Source organism: Chiloscyllium plagiosum, chromosome 2 (genome assembly GCF_004010195.1).
Source record: "Chiloscyllium plagiosum isolate BGI_BamShark_2017 chromosome 2, ASM401019v2, whole genome shotgun sequence".
Classification (NCBI taxonomy): domain Eukaryota; kingdom Metazoa; phylum Chordata; class Chondrichthyes; order Orectolobiformes; family Hemiscylliidae; genus Chiloscyllium; species Chiloscyllium plagiosum.
The window spans coordinates 116,788,365-116,816,304 of NC_057711.1; the positions used below are offsets into that span (position 1 = coordinate 116,788,365).

Below are 27,940 nucleotides of genomic sequence, written 5' to 3' on the forward strand. Positions count from 1 at the left end.
TAGAGAGAGGAGGAAAACTTCTTCAAGGCAGGCATCCTTGCAAGAGGATTCGAAGTAGGGTTAAAATCAACGAGGTAAAAACATGACTGCAGATGCTGGAAACCAGATTCTGGATTAGTGGTGCTGGAAGAGCACAGCAATTCAGGCAGCATCCGAGGACAGGCACAATCGACGTTTCGGGCAAAAGCCCTTCATCAGGAATAAAGGCAGAGAGCCTGAAGCATGGAGAGATAAGCTAGAGGAGGGTGGGGGTGGGGATAGAGTAGCACAGAGGTCATGATCTACTCTGCCTACGCTTCATAATTTTGTTTTAACTCAATCAGACTCCCCTCAGCCTCCTCTAATCCAAAGTAAACAAACCCAGCCTATCCAAACTCTCCTCATTATTGACATTTTTGATCCCAGACAATATTCTGGCGAATCTCCTCTGCACCCTCTCCAGGACAATCACATCCTTCCGAAAGTGTGGTGACCAGAACTGCACACACTACTCCATCTGTGACCTAACCAATGTTTTTTGTTAAGATGTAACAAGATCTCCTTGCTTCTACATTCTACGCCCCAGATAATGAAGGCAAACATCTCGTATACCTTCTTCACCACCCTGTCTACCTGTACTGACACCTTCATGGATCTGTGGCCTTGTACATGAAAGTTTCACCAAGTTTAGTTATAGAATGTATTTTAAAAATGACTTGCTTACCCACACAAGCTCATATGACAGCCATGATTTGGAGATAACGGTGTTGGACTGGGGTGTACAAAGTTAAAAATCAGGCGGTTGTGGTGATGAAGGAGCAGCGCTCCAAAAGCTAGTGCTTCCAATTAAACCTGCTGGACTATAACCTGGTGTTGTGTATTTTTAACTTCATTTGACAACATCACACAAACTACACATAATCTTCAATTCCTTATCTAACCAAACAATGTTTTCCACTTTGTTAAATATTTGTCTAGTGCAGTTAATAATACCTTGGCAAAATTAGTTAAAAAATGAAAAAGAGAGGTACAGTTTCATCAAAATTTCATAGACCCATTTGTATCAATGTTCTTTCAGATCATTATCAATTTGTAATCCTATATATCACAAAAGTTGGAGTTAACATAGAGCAAATTTCTGATGTTCCACCAGAGAAAGGCGGAATATGCAAGACTTCTTGGAGATCTTGTTACAACTTAACAAGATCTCCAAGATCTTGTTACAACTTAACAAAAAACATTGGTTAGGTCACAGATGGAGTAGTGTGTGCAGTTCTGGTCACCACATTTTCGGAAGGATGTGATTGTCCTGGAGAGGGTGCAGAGGAGATTCGCCAGAATATTGTCTGGGATCAAAAATGTCAATAATGAGAAGAGTTTGGATAGGTTGGGTTTGTTTACTTTGGATTAGAGGAGGCTGAGGGGAGTCTGATTGAGTTAAAACAAAATTATGAAGCGTAGGCAGAGTAGATCATGAAATCACTTCTCTAGAAGGATGTAGCATGGTCGCTCAATGGTTAGCACTGCTGCCTCATAGCACCAGGGACCTGGGTTTGATTCTAGCCTCGGGTGACTGTCTGTGTGGAATTTGTGCATTGTTCTCGTGTCTGTGTGGATTTCTTCCCAATGCGCATAGTACAAAATGGACCAAGTGCAATGGAATTAGAGAGGTTTGGTGTTTGTTGGTCGGCATAGACATGGTGGGTCAAATGGCCTGTTCCGTTGCTGTATGATTCTATGACTGAAAGAATTGTTCAGCATTATTGTGGAAGGTGAGATAAATAAATGTATTTCAAAATTTAACAAACCCTGTTTTGACTGACATATAATAAATGGGCACTCTTGATAAACCGGCAAAATGTATATACATCAAATACGCGAAGTTCACTGTGTTATTTTGTCCAATTATTATAGTTTTTAAAGTTTATTTACCTTAATGTAAATATATTTGTTGTTCAATCAAATGGCCACATGAATTAGCAAGTCAATTTCCCCTTAAATACCGCGATTTACCGCAGTGTCTGAGTAGTCAGTCGAGGGTTCTAGTGAGAAAGCTCTCTGCCAGTAGGTTTTATTAAAGACAAAGTTGCATTATTATTTTAGTGATTTAAGTAGTGATGTTTATCTCCCCTGCTTTTGGTCTCCATTACTTAGCGCGTGTTTTTACATTGATTATGGGAACCTCTTGATCAACCGGAATATTTCATCAACTGGCACATATCATGCTGGTTAATAAAACGTTTGCTATATTTTACATGTACACATTGGTATTTCTAAGCTATGGATTTGTGTGTCAGCTATGGGTCCTTGGATAGCGTTTATGCCCCTAAACTGGAAGATCGTGAGACATATTTGGGAGGTGATGGCCTAATGTTAGTCTGACTGGACAATTGACTGGACAACACCCCAGTGTTGTTCTGGAGACTCAGGTTTGATTCCTGTGATGGCAGATGGTTGAATCTGAATGGATTCGGAAAATAATCTAATGATGACCATGAAGCATTGTTGATTGTTGGAAAAGCTCATCTGGTTCACTAACGGCTTTTAGGCAAGGAAACGGCCATCCTTATCTGGAGTAGCCTACGTGTGACTCCAGACCTACAGCAGTGTGGTTGATTCTCAACTGCCCTCTGGGCAATTAGAGTGGGCAATAAATGCCAGCCTGGGCAGTGTGCTACACTCCATGAATGAATAAAGGAACTAATAATACTTGAGTAGACAATGTAGACTGACGCTCCCAATGAAATACTGAAGGCATGCTATAATGGCAGGGGTACTGACTATCTGCTGAAATGAAAACTAAGGCCGCAACTGCCTTCTCAAGTGGATGTTAAAGATTCTATGTCAATCTTTTTGAAAAGTAGTTCTCTCCAGTGTTCTAGGTAATATTTATCCCTTAATTAGCAATACAAAAACACGCTTGATTTCTTCGTTACTGTAACATCAGTGTTTGAGGGAACTTGCTGTGTCCAAATTGACCGCTGAACCACTGACATGATAACACCGTGCTCATGAGTGGCAAGTTAAAATGAGAAAAATGTTTTTCCTATTCATGTGGGAGACACAGAGAACAAAACCTGATTTAAAAAGATAAATGGTGGCTCAGTGGTTAGCCCTGCTGCTTCACAATGCTGGGTAGTTTGTGGAGTTTGCACATTCTCCCCGTGTCTCCGTGGGTTTCCTCTGGGTGCTCTGGTTTCCTCCCACAGTCCAAAGATGTGCAGGTTTGGTGAATTGACCATGCTAAATTGCCCAAGGTCGTCAGGGATATGTAGGCTAGGTGCATTAATAAAGGGAAATGTAAAGTATTAGGGTAGGGGAATAGAACTGGGTGGGATACTCTTCAGAGAGTCAATGTGGACTTGTTGGGCCAAATGGCCTGTTGCCACAGTGTAGGGATTTTATTAAAAAAATTCTGACATTTCTCATACCCACTTGTGAACCAGACAGCTTCATGATGAGAGCAATCAATGGACATCAGAACATGACTTTTCAATTCCTAATTTAAATGTCAAGATATGCTTTGTATAGATTAATGTGAATAAAATTATTTTTTACCCTGAAATGAATTAAATTCCTTTTTTAGGTGGCTATGCAATCAAAATATTGACATTCGTACGAGAAAGTGGGCGATTGAAGGAATGGCTTACCTGACACTGGACGCAGACGTGAAAGATGATTTTGTAGAGGATGAACCAGCGATGCAGGCAATGTTTGAGTTGTCAAAGGTAGATGCTCTCTATAGTTTCATTTAAATGTATTATATGGTATTACAACCTCCTTCATTGTAAAGATCAATGAATGAGGAATGTGGTAGTATTTGCCTCTTTTGCATCGTTATGAGGATCTTTCCAGCTTTTGTGAACACAGAAGTTATTATCTTCATTCTGCATCACAAACTGCATTCCTCAGCTCAGTCCACCCCTCTTCCAGTGATCATCTGAGGCTGAAACAAACTTTTCACAACCATTGTGTCTTAAGTGACCTCAAGGTGAGCTTCCAACTTCATGTCTTTTACATCGTAATGCCTGTTGATTTCCACCTCTGATTTCCACAACCTTGTGTTGGCTGCTGTGAGCCCTTGCCATGCCTTTGTTAACCCTACACATGGATATTCCAATGCACTGGCTGATGTCCTTTCTTCCACTGTCCATGAACTTGAGTTCACCTTAGATTCTGCCATTTGTGTCCTAATTTGTATCAAATGCTGTTGAACCATCAACCCTGCGCTCACTGACCCTACATTGATTTTCAGTCAAGCAAGACCTTGGTCTCAAAATTCTCATCCTTGTTCTTAAATCCCTTCATAGCTTCACCCCTCACTTTCTCTGCAATTTTATCCAACCTCACAAATCTGGAGATGTTTGTGCTCTCTAATCTTAGCCTTCCCAGTTTTAAGTTAAAAATCACACAACACAGGTTATAGTCCAACAGGTTTAATTGGAAGCACACTAGCTTTCGGAGCGACGCTCCTTCATCAGGTGATAGAGCTCGCTCCGAAAGCTAGTGTGCTTCCAATTAAACCTGTTGGACTATAACCTGGTGTTGTGTGATTTTTAACTTTGTACACCCCAGTCCAACACCGGCATCTCCAAATCATTCCCAGTTTTAACCATTCCACCTTTATATCTATGTCTTTAGCTGCTTGGGCCCTAGTGTCTGGAATTCCCTCAAACCTTTCCACCCCTACCCCTCTTTCCTCATTTAAGGATTTATTTAAAGTGACCTCTGAACAAGCTTTTGGCCACAGGTCTTAATATTTACAAGGATGTTGCCAGGGTTGGAGGATTTGAGCTATAGGGAAAGGTTAAGTAGCCTGGGGCTATTTTCTCTGGAACATCAGAGGCTGAGGGGTGACCTTACAAAAGTTTATAAAATGATTGAGGGACATGAATAGGGTGAATAGTTAAGATCGTTTTCCCAGGTAGGAGAGTCCAAAAGTAGGTTTAAGGTGAGAGAGGAAAGAGATAATAGAGATCTAAGACAACAGAGGGTGACGTGTTTATGGAATCGGTTGCTAGAGGAAGTAATGGAGGCTGGTACAATCACAACAATTAAAATGCAGCTGATGGGTACATGAATAGGAAGGGTTTAGAGGGATATGGACCGAATGGGACTTGATTAATTTAAGATATCTGGTTGGCATAGACAAATTGGTCTGTTTCCGTGCTGTACAACTCTATGGCTCAATCTCCTGATATGGTTTGGTGTCAAATTTTCCTTTCTAATACATCTAGATTAGATTACTTACAGCGTGGGAACAGGCCCTTCGGCCCAACAAGTCCACACCGATGCGCAACCCAGACCCATTCCTCTACATTTTACCCCTGCCCCTAACACTACGGGCAATTTAGCATGGTCAATTCACCTAACCTGCACATTTTTGGACTGTGGGAGGAAACCGGATCACCCGGAGGAAACCCACGCAGACATGGGGAGAATGTGCAAACTCCACACAGTCAGTCGCCTGAGGCGGGAATTGAACCTGTGAGGCAGTAGTGCTAACCACTGTGCCACCGTGCCGCCCATAAAGCATCTATGAAGTATCTTCAGATTTTTTCACATTAAAAATGCAATTTAGATACATGTTTTTGTTTTCTACATATTTAAAGTTCCGATTACAGCTGATACCCTCCAACAGCCAAATGCCATTACCGCATTGTATTAAATGAATGTTAGCGAAAGATTCACCTGAATGGTGAGTTTTAAACAATTTCAATATTACATGGAGAGAGATCCTATTGCAATGTGATTATATTAAATTGTGGAGGCAAAAGTATAGTCACTGAATAAAACTTCATGAAATTCAACTGAATAAACGGACTTTAAACTATTTACTTTTGTCATGAATCTCTCTCTTTTGCACTAAATAACTATAGTGCAAAAGAAGGCTATTTGGCCCGTTATGTCTGCATCAATTCTCTAAATGAGATTGCGACTTAATGCTATTCTCCTGCCTTTTCTCTGAACTCTGCATAATGTTCTTATTTAAATAACTAGCCTTCTTGAAGTCATCATTGGAATCTCCCTCCACAACACACCCAGACAGTGCATTCCACATTCTAACATTCACTGTGTGAAAATGTTTCTTTCATATCATACTTAATTTGCAAATTTAATTCTGTCCTCTTGTTCTCATTTTATCTCAATCTGATGAATTCTTGGGCTCCAATTACTGCGATTTTTATTCAACTGGCAGATCTGTTTTTCCCTCTGCTACATGGAGAAGGAATCCTTGGTGAAACTATCATCTCAAACTGGATTTTACACATTCATTGTTGAAAGATGATTAAAAAGTGATTAAAGCCAACAGATTTGCCAATTTTGGTTTGTCCAGGCTAGATCAACATGTGATAGAACACAGAACAGTATAGCACAGGAACAGGCCCTTTGGCCCACCACATCTGTGCCAACTATGATGCCATTCTAAATGAACACCATCTGCCTGTGCATGGTCCCTATCCCTCTATTCCCTGCATATTCATGTATCTGTCTAAATGTCTTTTAAATGCTGCTATCATATCCGCTTCTACCACCTCCTCTGCTAGCACGTTCCAGACAGCTACCACACTGTGTAAAAAAAAATCTTTCCTCACAAATATCCCTTAAAGCATCCCCCCCTCAAACTTAAACCTATGCCATCTAGTATTTGACTATTTCCATGCTGACAAAAAGACTCTGATTATCCACTCAATCCATGGCTCTCAATTTTATAAATTTCTATGAGGTCGCCTCTGATGCTCTCGCAAAAAATCCAAATTTGTTCAACCTCTCCTTATCTGGATCAGTGGTGCTGGAAGAGCACAGCAATTCAGGCAGCATCCGAGGACAGGCAAAATCGACGTTTCGGGCAAAAGCCCTTCATCAGGAACCTCTCCTTATGGCTAGTACACTCTAATCCAGGCAATGTCCTGGTAAACCTCTTTTTCAACCCCTCCAAAATCTCCACATGCTTCCCATGGTGTGGCAACCAGAACTACACATAATACTCCAAACGTGGCTTAACCAAAGTTTTATACAACTGCAGCATGACTTGCCAACTTTTATACTTTTATACTTTTGTCCTGACTGATGAAGGCAAGTATGCCATACACCTTCATTACCACCTTATCCACTTGTCATTTTCAAGTGAAATTAAAACAAATCATGAGTGACCCCAGTGAACAAATCATGAGATGGAGTTTTTTTCATATTTTTACAGGATTTCCTGCACAAGGAAGTTATTTATTTTGGTAATGATTTTCTTTAAAAAATCAAATTGTTGAATTTTAAATGGGGCTATTTTTTACAGAGCACTTTGCTTCTTATCATATAACGAGACAGAAGGGAGGTCATTCAGCCCTTCATGTCTGTGCCCGCTCTCAGTTTGAATAAATCCCCTAGTCCATTATTCTTGCCTTTTCTCCGTAATTCTGCAATTATCTACTCTTCAGATATTTATCCAATTCTCTTTTGAAAACTGTAACTGAATCAACCTCCCCCACACTCTCAGGCTGTGAATTTTGGAACCTAACCACTTGCTGTTAGACATCATTTTTCCTCTCATGTCGCCATTTCTTCTTTTGCTAATCACTTTGAGTCAGTGACCTTTGATTCCCAAGCCTTGTGCAAATGAGAAACAGCTTCTCCCTCTTTACTGAATCTAGACCACTCATAATTTTCAGCACCATGATCAAATCTCCTCTTAATCCTATCTCTTCCTTCGTTCCAACAGTCAGCTGACAAGACAATCCTTTATGCTGTAGCTTCGATCCTGGTGAACTGCACCAACAGTTATGATGTCAAGGAGAAAATCCCAGAGCTGGTTGAGTTGGCAAAGTTGTCAAAACAGCATGTGCCTGAAGACCATCCAAAGGTAAAACAAAACAAGATTTACATTTATATAGTACCTTTCATTACTTCAACTATCACAAAGCACTTTACAACCAATGAAGTAATTGCTGTAAGTTGAAAACATGTCTGCCAATTTGTACCCAGCAAATTCCCAAAAGCAACAATGGACACATTTTCTTTTACTGATATTGTTTGAAAGCTCAATGTTAGCTGAGCACCAATAAGAACTCTTCCATATAATGTCCATGGGATCTTTTGCATTCACCCGAGGTGGTAAGCGAGCCTCCATTTAATCATCTCATTTGGAAGATGGCATCACTGACAGTGCAGCACTCCTGGAATACTGGACTATGGGTGTAGCCTGAGTTTTCTGCTCCAGTCTCTAGAATGGAACTTGAATGATTTGATCTGGAGGTGCGAGTATTACCTTCTGAGTCCTGATATGGAGGTGCTGGTGTTGTGCAAAGTTAAAAATCACACAACATCAGGTTATAGTCTAACAGGTTTATTTGAAAACATTAGCTTTCGATGCAATGCTCCTTCATCAGGTGGTCCTAGCATGTACAGCTGTCTTCCATTGCATCATCTCATGCTCAGATACAATTTCACACTGATTCTCATTCAGACTTCAGATGCACATAGTTAAAAGATTAAAATATAAAACATCTCTGCCAATCTTACCCCTCACACACACCTCTCACTTTTCATGCCTGATCCATGCCAGCCTATGCCCCTGTATCCATCCCTTTATGTCTCCATGCCAATCTATATATCTCCCATGGTCCCTCACATGTCCAACATCCCCAAGACCCACTAAGGTCCCTATGCCAACTATGATACATCTCACTCACTATCTTTTGGTTTTCTCTCTCTATGTCAACTCACCAATTATCCAGCATGGAGATAACTTTATCTCCTGTCAGAAAGCTTCTTAGGTTATCAGTCTATTGATGATCTTACCCTTAAAAAAGGACACCCTCATTGATACAAAAAAAATCCAATGTCATTAATTAATGCCGTTTGAAAAGAAACACTTCAAATGCTCAATGTCTTATGTAAACAAACATTTCACTCATGTGCCTTATCCTTAAGTTTGTAATCTTTTATGTCAATAAATAACCACTTGGAGCTATCCACCATGAGACATTCTTTGTGAAATGCCACTTTGGGAAATTAGTCATGCAGCACAAAAGCTGTAATGGTTTTATGTGACAGGCAGGCTGTGATACCTAGTACCAGCGTATGTAATTCTACTCAATTTTCCTGGAGCCAGTTCTTTGTCAACTTTGCCAATCCCAATGAGTTCATGCATTCTTCACACACAAGTAAGCTTTTTTCACAATCACTTTACTTCCACTCAAGGCATCTGGGGACCAGGTTCAAAATGTGAGAAACATGAACCATTCCTTCAGCCCTCACTGTTCACATCCCTACACCATATGCTCCTCATGTCACACTCTGACTCTCCAACCATTCCCACGGCTTCTTACTCCCTTATGGCAGCTTCCTGCCTACTTCCACCCACCATGAGTTTCCCCTTCATCATCATTCTCTCTAAGCTTCATGGCTGTGCATGCTCCAAGGTTCTGTGCAATGCGATGGGCACCCAGCATTGACTTCTGGATCTGGAAGTTGCTGCTGCTCTCAGATCTCAAAGGTCCAGACAGCAGGAAAGATAATTCAAGGGTACACATCAACAATACCAATTCATTGTTATGGACTAGGCCAGACCACCCAAAACATTCTTGAGCAGGCAACTCAGACCATAAATTTGCAATTTGTTTCGGTAAGTATACAGTGAAAATTACCCAGAGTAAGTTAGTTAGGTTGATAACCAGGTTTTAAAACGGACAGACAGAAATTTATTCACAAAATTACACAATGAAACACAAAGAACAGAATAAAGAAACCCTACAGAACTCACTAACCAAACTAGATTTAATTATGCTGTTCTGAATACATGGAACAGTCCCAATAAGCAAACCCCCTTTAAAAACGTTTTAAAAATGGAGCAAATGCTTACAGGTTGAAGTTAGAAGGACAGAAGGAGAGAGTGAGTTTCGCAGCCTGTTTCCACACAGCTGAACTCCTAACTAGTTCTGGACTGAATTGCTCAGCTAGAGAGCTGACCACTCCCCTTCTAAAACATGACCACTTTGGCCTGAAGTCTCATCTGGTAACATATAAAAAAAATGGCCTCTCAATACCCTTTAATCTCTGTAACAAACCAGACTAATCGGCACCAAGAGTGTTTTTGACCCCTCTGATAAAACACCAAGGACATAGAAAAAGAACAGCTTTTAGAAAAAGGGGACCAGCTTTGTGACATCATTGAGTATCCACATATATCCAATCTTATTGGAAACAAAACATATAAGTGAAACAGTTAAATAGGATCCCCTTTCCTCAATGTCTCAGTTTAAATTTCAACCAGGGGATTCTCTTTTGTCTGCCTCCACCTTGCCTTCACTGGTCAGCATATACGTTGAGATTCCCATAGTTTCATGCACTTAAAAGATTGGCCTTATTGGCAAAGTCATCAATAGGACCCTTAGTGGTTCAGTGTGCAAACCTGATGTTGAAATAAGGCACATCAAGCCATCCTGCAAGATAATGGCTATCCTTAGCAGATCATTTCGGGCTGCAGGTCACACAAACTCAAGAAATACTTTAAGGTCACTCCAGGACTGAAAAGTTCCCAGTCCAGTTCAGATTATCCTGCAAGGGAAAGATAGTTCAAAAGTTGAAGCTAACTGTTTCCCACTGTAAGTAGGCAGTAACAACACAGATGCTGTTTGCCACAAGCAGGATCTTGCCATTAAGCCAAAAGGTGTCCTGTCTATAACACAAATGAGTAAAATGGTATATGAGTAGCAGTGTCAGTGTGATTCCAGGTGTGCAAATAATGCATCCCAAAGACTGCAGATTATATCAAGAAGCATATTCCTTCATTTGCTTGCAATCAGAAAAGTACCAACCATAACAACCAGCTCACGCTTCCAAACTCACAACACAATCTCTAACGCCAGATGTAATTAACGAGTTTTGAGAAGATTTGTAGCTCTGGTTGAGGTTCTGGATGTAAGTTTGCTCGCTGAGCTGGAAGGTTCATTTTCAGACGTTTCATCACCCTACTAGGTAACATCTTCAGTGGGCCTCAAGCAAAGCACTGTACATGAGTCCTGCTTTCTATTAAATGTTTGGGTTTCCTTGGGTTGATGATGTCATTTCCTGTGGTAATATCATTTCCTGTTCTTTTTCTTAGGGGTTGGCAGATGGGGTCTAACTCGATGTGTTTGTTGGTAGAATTCCGGTTGGAATGCCATGTTTCTAGTAATTCCCATGTCTCTCTCTGTTTGGCTTGTCCTAAATGGGTGTCCTAAGTGATGTCCTTCCTTATCTATATGAAAGGATACTAGTGAGAGAGAATCATGTCATTTTGTGGCTAGTTTTGTCCAAAGTAGTGTTTGTTACAGTTCTTGCATGGTGTTTTGTAAATGGTATTAGTTTTACTTGTTGTCTGTATAGGGTCTTTCAAGTTCATTAGCTGCTGTTTTAGTGTGTTGGTGAGTGTGTGGGCTTATGTGATGCCAAGGGGTCTGAGTAGTCTGGCAGTTATTTCCAAGATGTCTTTGATGTAGGGGAGAGTAGTTAGGGTTTCTGGACATGTTTTGTCTGCTTGTTTGGGTTTGTTTCTGAGAAATCGGCGGACTATGTTCATTCCGACCGGAACTCTATCGACAGACACATCGAGTTAGACCCCATCTACCACCCCCTGAGAAAAAGAACAGGAAATGACATCACCACAGGAAATGACATCACCAACCCAAAGGAACACAAACATATAAATAGAAAGCAGGAACCATTGACAGTGCTTCGTCTGAGGCCCACTGAAGATGCTACCTAGTAGGGTGACAAAACGTCTGGAAATTAACCTTCCAGTTTAGTGAGCAAACCTACATCCAGAACCAGATGTAATTCCATGACTGGGCAATTTCTGGTGAATAATTCTGTGCATGTGAGAAATTACCCTGACAGCCAATTTAGGATTGTTAGTTAGTCACTGATGTGAACTAGACATATACCGATAGCAATACACAGACAGAAAGGTCATACTATGTCCACTTCCATTCAATAAAATAGGTGACAACCATTTGCTGCTTTATTTCACAGAGCAATGCCCTGATCAAAGTCAAGGTGCTTTTAAAATTTTTTAATAAAACCTGGCTGTTAACTGTCAGTCAGCGTTAATGGGTGCATTTGCCATTGCAACACCTCTACCAATCAGAGTCCACTTGACAATTAATCAGCACTCTACAGTTTAAATATTGGTCTTTCCCTTGAATCAATAGTCCTGTGAAATGTTTTAATGAGTGCAAGATGAAAAGTTTTAGATTAGATTACATTACAGTGTGGAAACAGGCCCTTCGGCCCAACAAGTCCACACCGACCCGCCGAAGCGAAACCCACCCATACCCCTACATTTACCCCTACATTTACCCCTTACCTAACACTACGGGCAATTTAGCATGGCCAATTCACCTGACCCTGCACATCTTTTGGACTGTGGGAGGAAACCGGAGCACCCGGAGAAAACCCACGCAGACACGGGGAGAACGTGCAAACTCCACACAGTCAGTCGCCTGAGGCGGGAATTGAACCCGGGTCTCAGGCGCTGTAAGGCAGCAGTGCTAACCACTGTGCCACTGTGCCGTGCCGTGACTAGCATATTTTTTTAAGCAGAAGAAAATAATTATTTTACTTCAAGTTCCATATGCAGATTACATTCTATTGAGAAAAACAATTGAGAAAAGCACATTTTGACACTTCTTGAGACTGATTATACTTCTACATACTTTTTGACAGGTTGTATCAAGTTGGACAGTTCCAAAGGACTTATGGACCTTTTACACTCAAACCACATATAACAATCCAAAGAACAAGAACTCCCAAGCATCCCTGATTGCCTCCCCAAAAAATTCCTGAACCCCTACCACCTCTATGTCATGGGACAATATCCATAGACAAACCCCAGCTCTCCAGGTATCATGGCAATCCAAAAGCAATGCATGGAGAACAGACCTCTGTTTACCTGGTCTAATCTTCAAAATCTGATAGGAGTTATAGAGTCATACAGCATGGAAACAGACCCTTTGGTCCAACTGGTCCCTGTTGACCACATCCCAAAGCTAAACTAGTCCCACTTGCCTGCGTTTGTCCCATATTCCTCCAAACCTTACTAAGAGTTATTTCCAATACTTATCCAAATGTCTCCTAAATGTTGTATCTATACCTTCAACCTCTACCACTTTATCTGGCAGTTCATTCCACTCATGAACCACACTCTGTGTAAAACATTTGCCCCGCAAATGTTTTTTTATAGCTTTCTCTTTTCACCTTAAAAAATGCTCCCTAGTTTTGAATTTCCCCACCTAGGTGATCTTGGTGGAGGTGGGCTAATCATTTCAATGATCAGTTACCCCCACAAACTGTAAATGCTTGATCGGTGGCCTGCTCTCCCCAGTCCCACCCCCATGAATATGAGAGATACTGTGTTTGTAAGTGGGACTTGGGATTCCCAACATCTTCCAGCATTTTCACCACAACAGAGACCTCTCTTGTCGCGGTGAAAATCAGGGCCTAAGTGGGCTGAAAAAGAAAAACAAGATATTAAAAAAATGTGAGATCATTTTAAATGTGAATTGATGGTCACTGGTATTGTTACAGGATAAGAAAGACTTTGTGATGATGCGCGTCAAGCGTTTGATCAAAGTTGGTGTTGTCTCTGCCCTTGCTGTCATGCTGAAGGCAGACAGTGCCATTCTAACAGACCAGACCAAGGAGCTCATGGCCAGGTAAGATATATGTCTCAGTTTGGTTAACGACCTAAAGGGAAGGAACACGGTTAAACCTGAATAGGCAGATTGAGCCTCAAATTAATGCATCTCGTGAATGATGAAATCTTCGACTGCACAGCACTCCCTCTGTACTGCACCAAAGCTTCAGGCTGTATTATGTACCTTCATATTGCAGTAAGGTGTGAAGACTTGGCCTTTTAACTTAGAGGCTAGGTGTGCGATCATTGAACCAGGTCAGCGCATCAACACCATTAAGCAATATAGCCATCAGGCAGGTACTGTTACCAATTTCCATTGCCAGCTCCCAGGGATATTCTCTTAAAGAAGACTTGCTTTTATGTAGCACCTGTTATAATCTCAGGACATGTCAAAGCTCCTTTGTGATTTTGTTGAGGGATGCATATTGGCCAGGAGACCAGGGATAACTCCATGACTTTTCATCAAAATAGTGGCTCAGGGATTATTTGCAGAGTTTTGGTTTGGCTTATCTGGAAACCAGCTCCACTGTCAGTGCAGTAGTCCCTCAGTACTGACCACTGGGTGTCAGCTTGGATTTTAGCTTGAATCTCTGGATTGGGATTTCCTGTCCCAGAGGTGAGCATGCTGCCTACAGATGCCTATTGATGGCATTTCAAACGTATGCAACCTGCCACACTATATCCTATAGGAGAAAGTGAGGACTGCAGATGCTGGAGATCAGAGCTGAAAATGTGTTGCTGGAAAAGCTGGCTGAAGAGCTTCTGTGCAGAGGAGATGACCTGGGGTGTGCAGTGAGAGAGGGACTCACTGAAATCCTTGTAGAGGGAGGAAGAGAGCTTCTTCAAGGAAGGCATCCTTGTAAGATGCGCTTTTCCAGCAACACATTTTCAACACTATATCCTGTGTACTGCACTATCAGTGTTACATAACTGAACAATATTTTCACTTTAAAAGCATTATGTCTTTCTTTAAACTGAATCTAATTTCAATTTGGTTCCTTAGGGTGTTCCTTGCATTGGTTGAAGATGTTAGAGATCGTGGTAAAGTTGTGGCACAAGGTGGTGGAAAGGTAATTACACAGAATGGCCATCAACCTTCCATCATAGAAACAGGCCGTCTGACTCAACTGTTCTATCCTGGGGTTGGTGCTCCACACAAGCCTCACACCCCACCCAACATCAATTCATCCTATCAGCATATTCTCAATTCATTTTTCCATTGTATGACTTGTCAGTTTCTCCTTAAATTTATCAGCTTAACCATTTAGTGTGGCAATGGGTTCCATATTGCCATTGCTCTCTGGGTTAAGAAATTTCTACTGAAGGTATTAGTTACTATCTGATAATTAGGCCTCTTAGTTTTAGTCTCCTCCATCAGTCGAAACCTATTCCTCATGATTATTCTGTCAAACCCCTATCTTATCTAAAAGACTTTTATCTGGTAACACGTTAGACGGTTACTTTCTGGGGAAAATACTAATCCCAGTTTCTTCAATCTTTCCTGTGAAGTATAAACTTTTGGTTCTGAAACCATCATTAAATGTGAAGCGTCGATGTAAATCCTTGAAGATAGACATTATATTGCAGCTGATTAAAATTGCATTGGCTGAGTATTGTGAGTAGTTACAATAATGATAGCTGTACGTGTTCACAGTTATGAACAGGAGAGAATAACCAGATTGGGTTGTATGTGCATATGGACGGTAATGAATAATTAATTAGGGGTGTGATGAATAATTCATTATCAATGAATTACTTGATAATTACATTACATGTGGTTAAAACCTTAGCCCAGTACTCCATAGCTAAACACAACTATTGCGACATTTTCAACCTAACTTTAATAGTCAGTGCAAAACAGAGCCTAATAAAAATTAAGAGCAAGAATTGCCCATCCAACCCTTGCAGTCTGCTCTGTCATTTGATACAATCATGGCTGATCTCATTTTGGCCTCAACTTCATTTTTCTGCCAGCTTACTATAACCCTTCAACGCATTACTATTAAAAACATGTCCATCTGCTCCTTAGTATTTCAATTCATAATGAATGCAAGAACTATATTAACACCTTTGATAGCATGAGGATGTGTTAAACTTCACAATATGGTATTCAGTAATTATCAGAGGGATTTGGGAGAGTGGACATTTCCCATCAGTACATTATTGAATCATTTTATTTTTTGATCTGATATTTGGAAGAGAAAGTATCTTTCCTTCAAAGTGATTCCATTATCTTATGAAATCTATGGAGCAGGCCTTCCAAACAGTTTAGCTGACAAAATAAGACAGCAGAAGGTGTAAGCACGGTTGACTTAAAATGCAATGAAAAGCAAATAAAAAAAGGAATAGTTTTTAAAATGTGAAAAAAAGACATGAATCTATTCAATATCCCTTGATCTGTTCTGCAATTGCTTAAATAGATGCCTTTGGTCATGAACGATGTATTGGAATACTAAGAGTAACAATCAAGCTAAAAGAAGTCACTCTGTCACTATGAAATTAATGAAAAAGAAACATTTTAAAAGTTTTATGGAAGCTTCTCAGAAGTAGGTTTAGGTAAATGGTTCTTTTATAGAGCCAGTATAAATACATAGAGTACAATGGCTTCCATACAGTTAAATTGTAGGATTCCGTCGTCTCTCTTCATAAGGCATATTCTCCCTCTTCATTCTCTCACTTGTTTATTCTCTTTTTCAGACCTTACTGCCTCTTGCCCTACATGGCACAGACATTGGTAAAATTAAGGCGTCCCATGCACTTGCTAAGATTGCTGCCATCTCTGACCCAGAAATAGCCTTCCCGGGTGAAAGGGTAAGTGGGACAGTATCAAATTGATGTCATTAAAGTAATAGATATTACATGTCCTAGGTAGAGTTAGGACTTATTCAGTTGAGTGAAATCTTTAATGGAATTGCATTTCTAATTATTGCTAAACAAACTCTTTGGTACTGAAAATTAAACTTAGTGAATGTGGAGTCTCACCTTTTAATTATTATTGCATACTAAAAGAAACAAATGTGTTTCTTTTAATGTGCAACAGTAATTAAAAGATGAGACTCTGCATTTATTAAGTTTAATTTTTAAAATATTTATATTTTGCTTTATCCATTCCTTTACATCCCATCTTTAATTTCACTCTTTTTATTTTGCTTTCTGTACCTGATTTAATATTGAACTAAGTACTCGAATGATCATCTCCTGGTTTAGGTTTTGTGCTGCTTATGAATAATTTTTAATCTGATTGTATCACCCCAAAACAATGTTGCTTGTGCTATTAATGTTGACTTGAGATGCCCTATAGAGAGGGTTGGGATGTTGCATCATGAGCTGGCAGTAATTCCTGGTGCAGAGGCCTATGGGCAGTTCACAGGTGAGTGCAAGTGTAATGATCAAATTGCATTATTTATTGCCACTGAGAATAGAATATCAGCCTGATAATCAGCCTGGCTTTTAGCCTATGTGGCACAGTGGCTCAATGGTTAGCACTGCTGCCTCGTGGCAGTCAGGGAACCAGGTTCAATCCCAGCCTTGGGTGACTCTGTGTGGAGTTTGCATGTTCTCACCATGTCTCCGTGGGTTTCCTCCCGCAATCCAAAAATGTGCAGGTTAGGTGAATTGGCCATGCTAAATTGCCCATATGTTCAAGGATGTATAGGTTGGGTACATTAGTCAGGGGTAAATGTAGGGGAATTGGTCTGGGTGAGTTAATCTTTGGAGGGTCGTGTGGACTTGTTGGGCCAAATGGCCAGTTTCCACACTGTAAGGATTCTGTGACATCTGTTATGGACTAGGCCAGACCACTCAAAACATTCTTGAGCAGGCAACCCAGACCATAACTTTGCAATTTGTTTCAGTAAGTGTATAGTGAAAATTACCCGGAGTAAGTTAGCTAGGTTGACTACCAGGTTTTAAAACAGACAGCAATGTATTCACAGAAGTATGCAACGAAACACAAAGAATGGAATGAAGAAATGCTACAGAACTCAGTCTATCCAAACTAAACTTAATTATGCTGTTCTGAATATACACAACAGTCCCAATGAACAAAACACCTTAAAAAAACAGTAAAACAATGGAACAGATGCTTACGGGTTGCAGTTAGAAGAGCAGAAAGAAAGAAAGAGAGAGAGACTTTCTTAGCCTGTTTCTACACAGCACACTGTTGAACTCCTAACTAGTAACAAAAAGATGGGGTACTGGGCTAATGGTCAGATACTTGGTAGTGTGGATGATTAAGTATCTTTAAAGAAAAAGTTGTGCTTCAGTCATATATAATAAATCCATGCAACTGTGTTAAAATTAATCATAGAAAATGTATCTTTTTGGTACTTTCAGATCTACGAAGTTGTGAGGCCACTCGTCAGTTTGTTGAACACAGAGCGAGATGGTATACAAAACTATGAAGCTCTAATGAGTCTCACAAACCTTTCTGCAAAAAGTGAAAAACTAAGGCAAGTTCACTTTTGATTTTATTAAATTATACAAATAAGGGTTTTGCAAATTGCCGTTTTGAAAGATTTAATGCCATTTGTGTATTGCAGAATCTGACAACACAGATGGAATCCATTTGGCCTATCTTTCCTGTGCTGGATTTTAGAAAGTGCAATCCAAATTATCCCCTAGCTCTGCTTTTTCTCCGTAGCATTATTCCACTTCATATTCATTTTATTTTCAAATGTTTATCCAATTTTTTAAAGTTATTACTTAATCTGTTTCTGCCATTTTGGGCAGTTCATTCCAGATCACAATTACTTACTACCTTAAAGAAAGATTTGCTCATCTCCTCTCTCGATAACTTGCCATTGGGCTCTGAGCACTTCTTGGCTCACAGCTCCAACAATTCCATAGTATCACTTCTTTGGTGATTGTGATTTTCCAGAGTTCCTCCCACCTTGCATCTGCTGATTTAACATTGCTCCTGGGATGTTACTCATAACCTCTATAGAGAAAACTGGTGAAAAATACCTGTTCAGTTCGCCTGCTTTCTTGATTTTCTATTATTAATTCTGCAGTCTCATTTTCTCTGGACTAACGCTCACTTTATTAATTCTTTTCTTCTTTACTTATTGATAGAAACAATTCTTATTTGTTTTTATTTCAGGTTAGACAATAGGTGCAGGAGTAGGCCATTCTGCCCTTCGAGCCTGCACCACCATTCATTATGATCATGGTTGATCATCCTCAATCAGTATCCTGTTCCTGCCTTATCTCCATAACCCTTGATTCCACAATTCTTGAGAGCTCTATCCAACTCTTTCTTAAACGAACCCAGAGACTGGGCCTCCACTGCCCTCTGGGGCAGAGCATTCCACACAGCCACCACACTCTGGGTGAAGATGTTTCTCCTCATCTCTGTCGTAAATGGCCTACCTCTTATTTTTAAGCTGTGTCCTCTGTTTTGGGACTCACCCATCAGCGGAACATGTTTCCTGCCTCCATAGTGTCCAATCCTTTAATAATCTTATACGTCTCAATCAGATCCCCTCTCAGTCTTCTAAACTCAAGAGTATACAAGTCCAGTCGCTCCAATCTTTCAACATAAGGCCAGCATGCTATTTGCTTTCTTCACTACCTGCTGTACCTGCATGCTTGCCTTCATTGACTGGTGTACAAGAACACCCAGGTCCCTTTGTACTGCCCCTTTACCTAACTTGACTCCATTTAGGTAGTAATCTGCCTTCCTGTTCTTGCCACCAAAGTGGATAACCATGCATTTATCCACATTAAACTGCATCTGCCATGTATCTGTCCAGAGGTTAGCTTTCCCTCCCGCTCTAATGTTTCCATTCTTCCATTTTCTGATTATTCTTTGTGTTTTATTTCTATATTCTGCCCTACTTTTGCACAATTAAAAGGTTTTTATTTATGTTTGATACTATCTTTAACATTTTTTGTGAGACACAGATGGTTCCTTAGGTTTTTCCTGACTCTTTAGAAAGTATATATTCCGTGCCTTTTGAAATATACCCTTAAAGGTCTGCCTCTGAATCTTTATTAACTTGTCCTTTAATCTAATTTTTGAAAGTCAAGTCACTTTAGACAGCCATGCTTTCATGTCTTTATAATTTCCCTTGTTTAAATTTTAAAAAGTCTCCGACCCATCCTTTCTCCCTCAAAATGAATGCAAAATGCAATCATATTATTCTGCTGCTACCTAAGGTCACCATCACTATGAGATCATTAATTAACCTTATCTTGTTGTACAATGGCAGGTATAGCCTACATTCTAAGAAACTATCCCAAAAGCATTCTAAGCTTCTCATCTTCATTACTTTTTTCCATCCAACTTTTCCAGTCAATATACATAGATTACAATCTCTCATGATTATTGCTGTGCCTTTCTCACATTATTTTTTTCCTTTCTGCTTCACCCTACCATATAGCCATTGTTAAGAGAACCTGTATAAAATTCCCACAAGTGACTTTGTGCATTTACCTGTTCCCGTTTCTATCCAAACTGTTTCCCAATCCTGGTTTCCTGAATGAATATAATCTCTCTCCATTGTGCTAATACCATTGTTAACTAACAAACCCACCAATCACCTATTCCTAGCTTCTAAATGTCCTCGACTCTTTAAGACTCATGCCCAAATCCATGTTGTCCGGGGAGGAGTCTCAGTTCCAAATGGGATCAGATAGAGGGAGGTGTCATTGGGTTAGGTGTATGTGCGTGTGTCAGGTCAGAGTGGAATGGTGGGTGCCACATCTGGTGGAATTGGGTACAAGGTTGTTAGTTCCAGAGGGGTCAGTTCAGATAACAGAGGGTAGATGGAAGGATGCTTTTTCACCTTTTAGGGACAGGACATTTAGGACTGAGACGAAAAGAATTTCCTCACTCAGTGGAAGATGAATCTTTACAATCTTCTTCCCCAGAGGGCTGTGGAGGCTCCGTCAATGATTATGTTCAAGACAGAGATCGATAGATTTCTACAGACTAAGAGAATCAAGGAAAATGGGGAAGGTGCAAGAAAATATTGTATCAGCCTTGATTTTCTTTGAATGAAGTGTGCTGAAAGCGTTGAGTGACCTACTCCAGCTCCCACTTGTTAAATAATGTTGCACCTTACTCATTGCCTCCAAATTCTTTCATAATCTGAGAGCTAGAATTGCTCACTGTTTCAAATCTTGAACAGATTTTATTCCACAAATGGTAGCTAATGGAGTGATTCTGAAAGAAGTTTTTAATAAGTAAGTGTGTTTTTTTTAATGCAATGGAGTAAAGCAGCTTGCAAACATTAAGTGTATTTGCACATACTGCAAATGTCAAGACAAAGCATGATGAATGGGCGCGCATGAGTGCTTCAGCATGCTAAGGGCATTTTTCTAGACATCAATTGAGTTGATATTTTGCATTAATGGATCAATTAGAGATGAAAATGAAAAATAATGTACACGGCTGCAGAAAGGTCTGCTCTAGTAGAGGTCCAACACCAGGGATAGTAGGCTATCTTTTGTCTGATTTACCACCTGAGTACATCACAAGACAATTAAAGCAGAATGCTAAAAATGGTGGGCAAGTTTGACAGCATCTACGGAGAATGTAACACTGCGAGGGAAATCACAGAGGACAGGGTGCATGGGAGAAATCTGGCGGCCATCCAGCTGGTTGGTTAGAAATCTAACAAACCTGGTGCCCACACACTGTAGAGGAGAAAGTGAGGTCTGCAGATGCTGGAGATCAGAGCTGAAAATGTGTTGCTGGAAAAGTGCAGCAGGTCAGGCAGCATCCAGGGAACAGGAGAACCGACGTTTCGGGCATAAGCCCTTCTTCAGGGGATTCCTGAAGAAGGGCTTATGCCCGAAACGTCGATTCTCCTGTTCCCTGGATGCTGCCTGACCTGCTGCGCTTTTCCAGCAACACATTTTCAGCCCACACACTATAACTAAATAAAAAGAAGGGCCAGCTAAGCTTGTTAAATTGACCCCTGTATTATTCCACCTACATCACAATATGGCTATTGTCAGAAGTCAGGCAGGTGTAGGATGCACAGACTTTTTTTAAATGCTTATAGTGGCAGGAATAAACAGGGTGCTGATGTTGGAGAGTACCCCTTGCCCAATTGGCGAACACCCTCAAGAAGATAGCACCCTATTTTCCTTCCAATCTTCATCTTTAAATCCCACCACTGGACTGTTAGTCACCTCCATGTCCTTGAGTTGAGAAAACAAACCCTAGCCTAAAGCCCCTGGGCATACCTGGATTGTGGCCCATGGGGATGACTGCTTGGGCCTGCCCATGGTTCTGATGTGCATGCTAGCAAGCACTTGTGGAACTCCATAGGGTGGTCCTTCTGCTCAGTGAGGCATGGAATTCCCACTTGGAGTTCATTCAGCCCATCTACAGAGGAGGAATAAAGCATACTGCACCTGACGGTGGGGGGTGAAAATTCCAGTAGTGGAGAATCTTGGGGATGAACCATCCCAGTGGCCACGTGCAGGTAGAAGATTCCACCTACCCACACCTTATTGTAGCTTTTTCAAGTCTTATTAATTACCTTGTCCCATTTTCTAACATTTTTTACATCACCTGTGGTATAGGGCTAACATTCTACCCTCTGAGTCAGCAAGTTGAGAGTTCAGGTCTGACTCCACAGTCTTGAGCTGTAAATCTGGCCTGATACATTCACAGGGACACTGTACGAGTGCTACAGTATCAGAGGTGCTGTCTTCTGCATGACCTGTCTGTCCTCCCAAGTAAGTGTAATCAATCCCACAACACTATCAGTCTCCGTAGTGTCCTGGCCGACATGTATCCCTCAGCCAAAAAATCACTCATCTCACTATAAAAGCAGATTATTAGATTAGATTCCCTACAGTATGGAAACAGACCCTTCAGCCCAACAAGTCCACACCGACCCTCAGACCCTTCAGCCCAACAAGTCCACACCGACCCTCCGAAGAGTAACCCATTCCCCATATTTACCCCTGACTAATGCACCTAACACTATAGGTAATTTAGCTTGGCCAATTCACCAAACCTGCACATTTTTGGATTGTAGAAGGAAACCAGAGCATCCAGAGGAAACCCACACAGACGCGGGGAGAATATGCACACTCCACACAGACGGTCGCCCGAGGCTGGAATTGAACCCGGGTCCCTGAACTGTGAGGCAGCAGTGCTAACCACTGAGCTACCGTGCCGCCCATAAACTACCATGTTTCCCGTAGCTGCAGTGCTACCCGTAGCCACTTTGCTACCCATTATCTGGTTATTAATACCATTGTGGCTTGTGGGAACATGCATGCAATTTAGCTGGTGTATTTCCTTCATTACAACAGCGACTAGACTTCAGAAGCACTTTGTTATGTTTAAAGCACTTTGAGGTGTCTCACAATTGTGAAACCTGGTCTATAAATGGAAGTCTTCCTTTCTCTTTTTAGGCAAAAAATAATCAAGGAGAAGGCATTACCTGAGATTGAATGTTACATGTTTGAGGAACATGATCAAATTCGACAAGCAGCCACTGAGTGTATGTGCAATATGGTTGTCTGCAAGGATGTAAGTGAATATCAACAGAAGGTATTAGTGTGACTATTATTCAAAATTAAGGGGTAAAAAGTCGATATTGTTTGTCAATTGTGAACAGTTTTAGAAGTGAAAATAGTATGGGAAAGCGATGTATTTAAAAGTTCCTTTATCCTATAGAAACTGATCCAATATACAAGTTAAAATGAACATTGTCCAATTATCGCTCAGCCACAACTTAATCTGTTCCACTGTTGGCCCAGATTTTGATCTAGTGAGGCATACCACTGCTTGTCATGTTACTTATATCCTTTCCTGCACCTTTTCTCTTCAAATATTTTGCAACATAGTTTATTGAGAGTGTGAGTTACCAATGGTACAGCAGGGACAAATGGAACCTCAGTGAACAACAGAACAGTCTCTCTTCAAAAGTGAGATTTATGGATTACAAAATAAGCAGTTGAACAATGGAGAAGGACATAATGTGAATTAGTTTTGTGAGAGGTCCCAAAAACTAAATAAAGAAAGAGAAAAAAAGACTGAAGAGGAACAGAGAGAAAAAGAAAAAAAAACATGGAAGGGAGATTAATTTGAAAGAAATTTACAAAACTTCCAACAACAATGCACATCATGCGTGAGAGAAACTCAACGGCGGAAATTGTTGAAGAACTTGATTAACACTGTATAAATTGTCATTAATGTAAAGGACTTACACTGTTAATTACCAGCCTAACTTCCTGCAATGAGTTTAGAATCAATTTATTGTGCAAATCTATTATTAGAAATAACAAGGAGGCTAAAGATGAGATGCTGTTTGAGTGAAGCAGAGTAGATCAAATGGCAAGTTCTGGAGATTCACAACTTACACTGTATCTCTTCCCTTTGCCCTGAACTTGGTGATGTGTTCTATTAATAACAGCCTGTGTCTTTAACATGCCAATTGTGTCCCAGCAAGATCGGTCCCAAAGTATTATTGAAGGAATGATTATTATTAATAGTGTAAAACAATTAGACTCTCTTAAGATCGAGCAAAGTACTTCCACAGCAGTCATTAGAGCCTGAAGTCCTTCTATCATTATTAAGGTTCAAGAACGTTTTGTGGCTGAAGGAAATGACCGAATGAAGCTACTGGTGCTACTCTGTGGTGAAGATGACGTAAAGGTCCAGATGGCAGCTGCAGGAGCTGTTGCCATGCTTACCGCTAGCCGGAAGGAACTCTGCCACAAGTTGACAAGAGTGGTGAGTGTCATCTGTTGGCAGTTGCAGGACTAGCATGATCCTATAATCCTTAACATTAGAATGAGCTTGCATTCATATAGCAGCCTACAAATGCTTTACAACCAATGAAGTGCTTCTGAAGCACGGTCAGCATTGTTGAAATATAGGGAAACACAGCATAATATTAAGTAGGCCCAATCTGCCCTCTCAAGTGGTCATAAAACAAAATGGCTATTATTCAACAAAGAATAGGTGGAGTGACCTGGCTAATATTTATTCCTGATGAACATATTCAAGATAAATTATCTTTGATCTTGCTGCTTCATTTTGTACATTACAACACGCACAGCATTTCATATGTATTGTATTAGCCATAAAGTGCTTTGGAATGTCTTGAAGTTGTGAAACTCTCTGTAGAAATGCAAGGTAGTCAATACTTCACATGATAATGCCATTGGGTGTGCCATCAGTAAAAAGCACCAAACTTGCGTGCTCTTGTAAACCATAGCTGTTCATCCTTCTTGACTTTTCTGAAACCGTAGACTATATTAACCCCCTCCATTGCATCATTGCATCACCACCATTGCTTAGCTGGCTGGGATTGCTCCTCACCTGGATCCTCTTATCCAAATAGAGAATTACCTGTACTGGCTTCTCTTCCCACTCCAGAACCATCACAACCCATTTTTGGCCTCCCAGTATTTCCCATCTATATGTTCCACTTGGCAACATCATAACTTCCACTTGTACACAAGACCAGAAGAAGTAGGAAAAAGAGTAGGTCATTTAGCTTTTCAAGTCTCCTTTGCTGTTAAATTTGATCAGGTAGAGCCTTCTGATTTGACTCTACTTTTCTGTTCAGCCACCATATCCCTTAATTCTATTCTGAAAAATCTATTGATTTCATACCTTAGAGATACTTAACTATAGTATCCATGATGAAATGGAGAATTGAAATTTCTCCTCATCTCAGTCCTAAATAATTGATGTCCTTGTCCTAAAAGTCTGCCAACACACACCTCAAGCTTTAGACACTCCAGCCAGGGGGATCAACTTTTCAGCATCTATCCTTTGAAGCCCATTCAGAATCTTGTAAGTTTCAATGATTTCACCTTTCATTCTTCTTATCTTGAGAGAGCATGGATCCAATTTGTTCAGCTTCTCATCCAGGGACAATGTCCTCTTATCCCTGGAACAATCTGATGAACATTCATGATGAACTGGAGCTGACCATTTCAATGGCCTTTCAAATTCCACCTTCTGTAATCTTGAGCCAATCTAAAACTCAGCCACCCAAACACTTCTTTGCACCACAGTTCATTTCCCCCACACCATTGCGCTAATCCACACTGGTTCCCAGTTATGAGTATTGACTCAAACTTAAAATTCCCATCCACGTTTTCAAATCTCTTCATTGTGACATGCCTCCCTATCTCTAACGTTCAAATCATTAATGACAATCCATTCCTCAGTCAGTCACTAGTAACTCTCTTGGCCTTATTTGACCATGCTGCTACTTTGGTTGTCACATGGTCCCCGTAGCCATAGTGCCTCACAAGAGTTTACGGTTAACACATTGGAACAGAATTTTGAAGGAATCTTGATTGGATTTTGTTTCTGTCTTTGTGCACAGACTGCTCAGTGGCTCGAAATCTTGCAGCGACTCTGTATCCACGACAATGTGGAAATTCAGCACCGAGGCCTGGTCATTGTTTTCAACTTGATGGAGGCAGACAAAGAAATTGGCAAAAAGCTGATTGAGAGTGAAATGCTGGAAATCCTGACAGTCATTAGCAAATTGGAAAATAATGTAAAACACCAAGAATGTATCAATGTGGCTCGTGAATGCTTGACTAAAGCAATGGATTACTCTCTTATTAAACCAACATCTTAGTCTGCAACATAAACAGCAGCCAGTGCAAATGGCTTAGATATCAGAATTAGACCAGATTTTAAGAAGTAACTGGATATTTACTCAAAGCCTGTATCACTCCAGATGCTGATTATTTATCAAGCAAATTACCATTTTGACTGTGTTGCACGAACATTAGAAAGCATTTGTCAGTTTGAAATAATTATTTACTTCATGCTTGCAACAAGACTTTAACTGGAAAACACATCAAAAATGAGTAAACATGCTATTTTTAATTTTACATTTGCCTTTTTACTGTATCACTTTGAATACCGAGGACTGGAGCCTAAACTTTCTTTGAGCAAGTAAAGAGATTACTGTTAAACTGTGTCATTGAATTTTTTTACTGATGTGTGCTTATACCCTTCTTAGACTTTGACCCAAAGCAACAACTTGCATTTATATTGTATCTTTAACACTGCATAGGTTCCAGAGATGATAAGAATTATCACTAAAAATTGCCACATAATGAAATTTAAGACAGGTGACCAAAAGCTTGGTCACAAGTGATAGGCTTTAAGAAGCATCATGAATGAAGAAAAGAGTTTAGGAAAGAAATTTAAGCACTTAGAGTCCTGGCAACTGAAGGCACCTTGATAATCATGCTGTGGCTCACATTGGGCATTTCTAAAAGGCCAGATTTGAATTTGCAAGAGGTTACAGAGGTAAGGAGGGGCATGAGCATAGAGAGATTTGAAAACACAATTGAGAATTAATGTATTATTGTGATATAAACTCCTGGGTCTAATGCTACTGCTGGTATGACATAGTCTGAGTGTTGCACAATATGCTAGCTCATGTAACATGTATAACACATAGATATGGGTTCTTGTAAGATACTTGCCTTGAAATTTATTTACAATATCTAATGTTTACAAGGCTAAAATATCACAGATGTCCACACAGTCTCGGTTCTATGCTTACTGATGTTCTGTACATCACATAAGCAACTGATTAAGCAATGACTCCAATGTATTGAGAACAAATGACTGCATGACACATCTTGGTGTTATGTAGCTGTCTTAAAAAGATACCATGCCTTCCTGGTTTTATTCTTTGCCTTAATACAAAATTGCCTCTTTTCCCTTTGAAAAATGGCAATGCCATTCCATTAGGTTATTTAACTACTAAATAGCAACTACTAAATAGTAACATCCCATAAACACACCCCTTGGCAAAGACAAATTCAGTAAAACATTATCTCACATGCAATGTTTCTCCAGTCCAGGAGAGAAAAACAACAAGAGATTGGAACAGACTGTTTGGGACCTCAGTCTCAATTTCTCCTTATTAAAAAAACCCAGAACAAAATACATCTCTTAAAGTCACCGCACCATCACACCATTCAACCCTCTGAGACTGTCCAGCATACAATAGTTGAAAGCATCAGTAACACTCAATAATTAATTATATTCAACATTCTTGTGTTAATATTAGAACCTTGTAAGCGGTTGATTGGTCACACATTGTCCAGTGAGTTAACTAATCACTACATTTGGCAAATTTGCAATGCATATGTAGGAACTTGCATTTCTGATTAATGGACACAATGATTCAGCATATGATCTCAATCCTCATGTTTGGGTGGTGCATTTATATGAATGTTAATCTTTGAATGATTGTTGCTAAAATGTTTTGTTGAATTTCTTGGAACTGGAATTAGGTTTAATGTCACATGTATTCAAGTATAGAAGTA

General features: G+C 40.2%; 1 protein-coding gene across 1 annotated transcript in view; it reads left to right on the forward strand.

Annotated features, from left to right (window-relative positions):
• The window catches only part of unc45b (unc-45 myosin chaperone B), a 77,828-nt gene extending 51,259 nt beyond the window's left edge, over window positions 1-26,569 (forward strand). Inside the window, exons 12-20 of the mRNA XM_043716985.1 lie at window positions 3,566-3,707; window positions 7,694-7,834; window positions 13,540-13,667; window positions 14,652-14,718; window positions 16,346-16,459; window positions 17,984-18,099; window positions 23,030-23,147; window positions 24,198-24,353; window positions 25,966-26,569. Coding sequence (XP_043572920.1) covers window positions 3,566-3,707; window positions 7,694-7,834; window positions 13,540-13,667; window positions 14,652-14,718; window positions 16,346-16,459; window positions 17,984-18,099; window positions 23,030-23,147; window positions 24,198-24,353; window positions 25,966-26,226 — 1,243 coding nt within the window. The 3' untranslated portion in view covers window positions 26,227-26,569. The remainder of the gene's footprint in view (window positions 1-3,565; window positions 3,708-7,693; window positions 7,835-13,539; window positions 13,668-14,651; window positions 14,719-16,345; window positions 16,460-17,983; window positions 18,100-23,029; window positions 23,148-24,197; window positions 24,354-25,965) is intronic.
• Window positions 26,570-27,940: the final 1,371 nt, after the last annotated feature.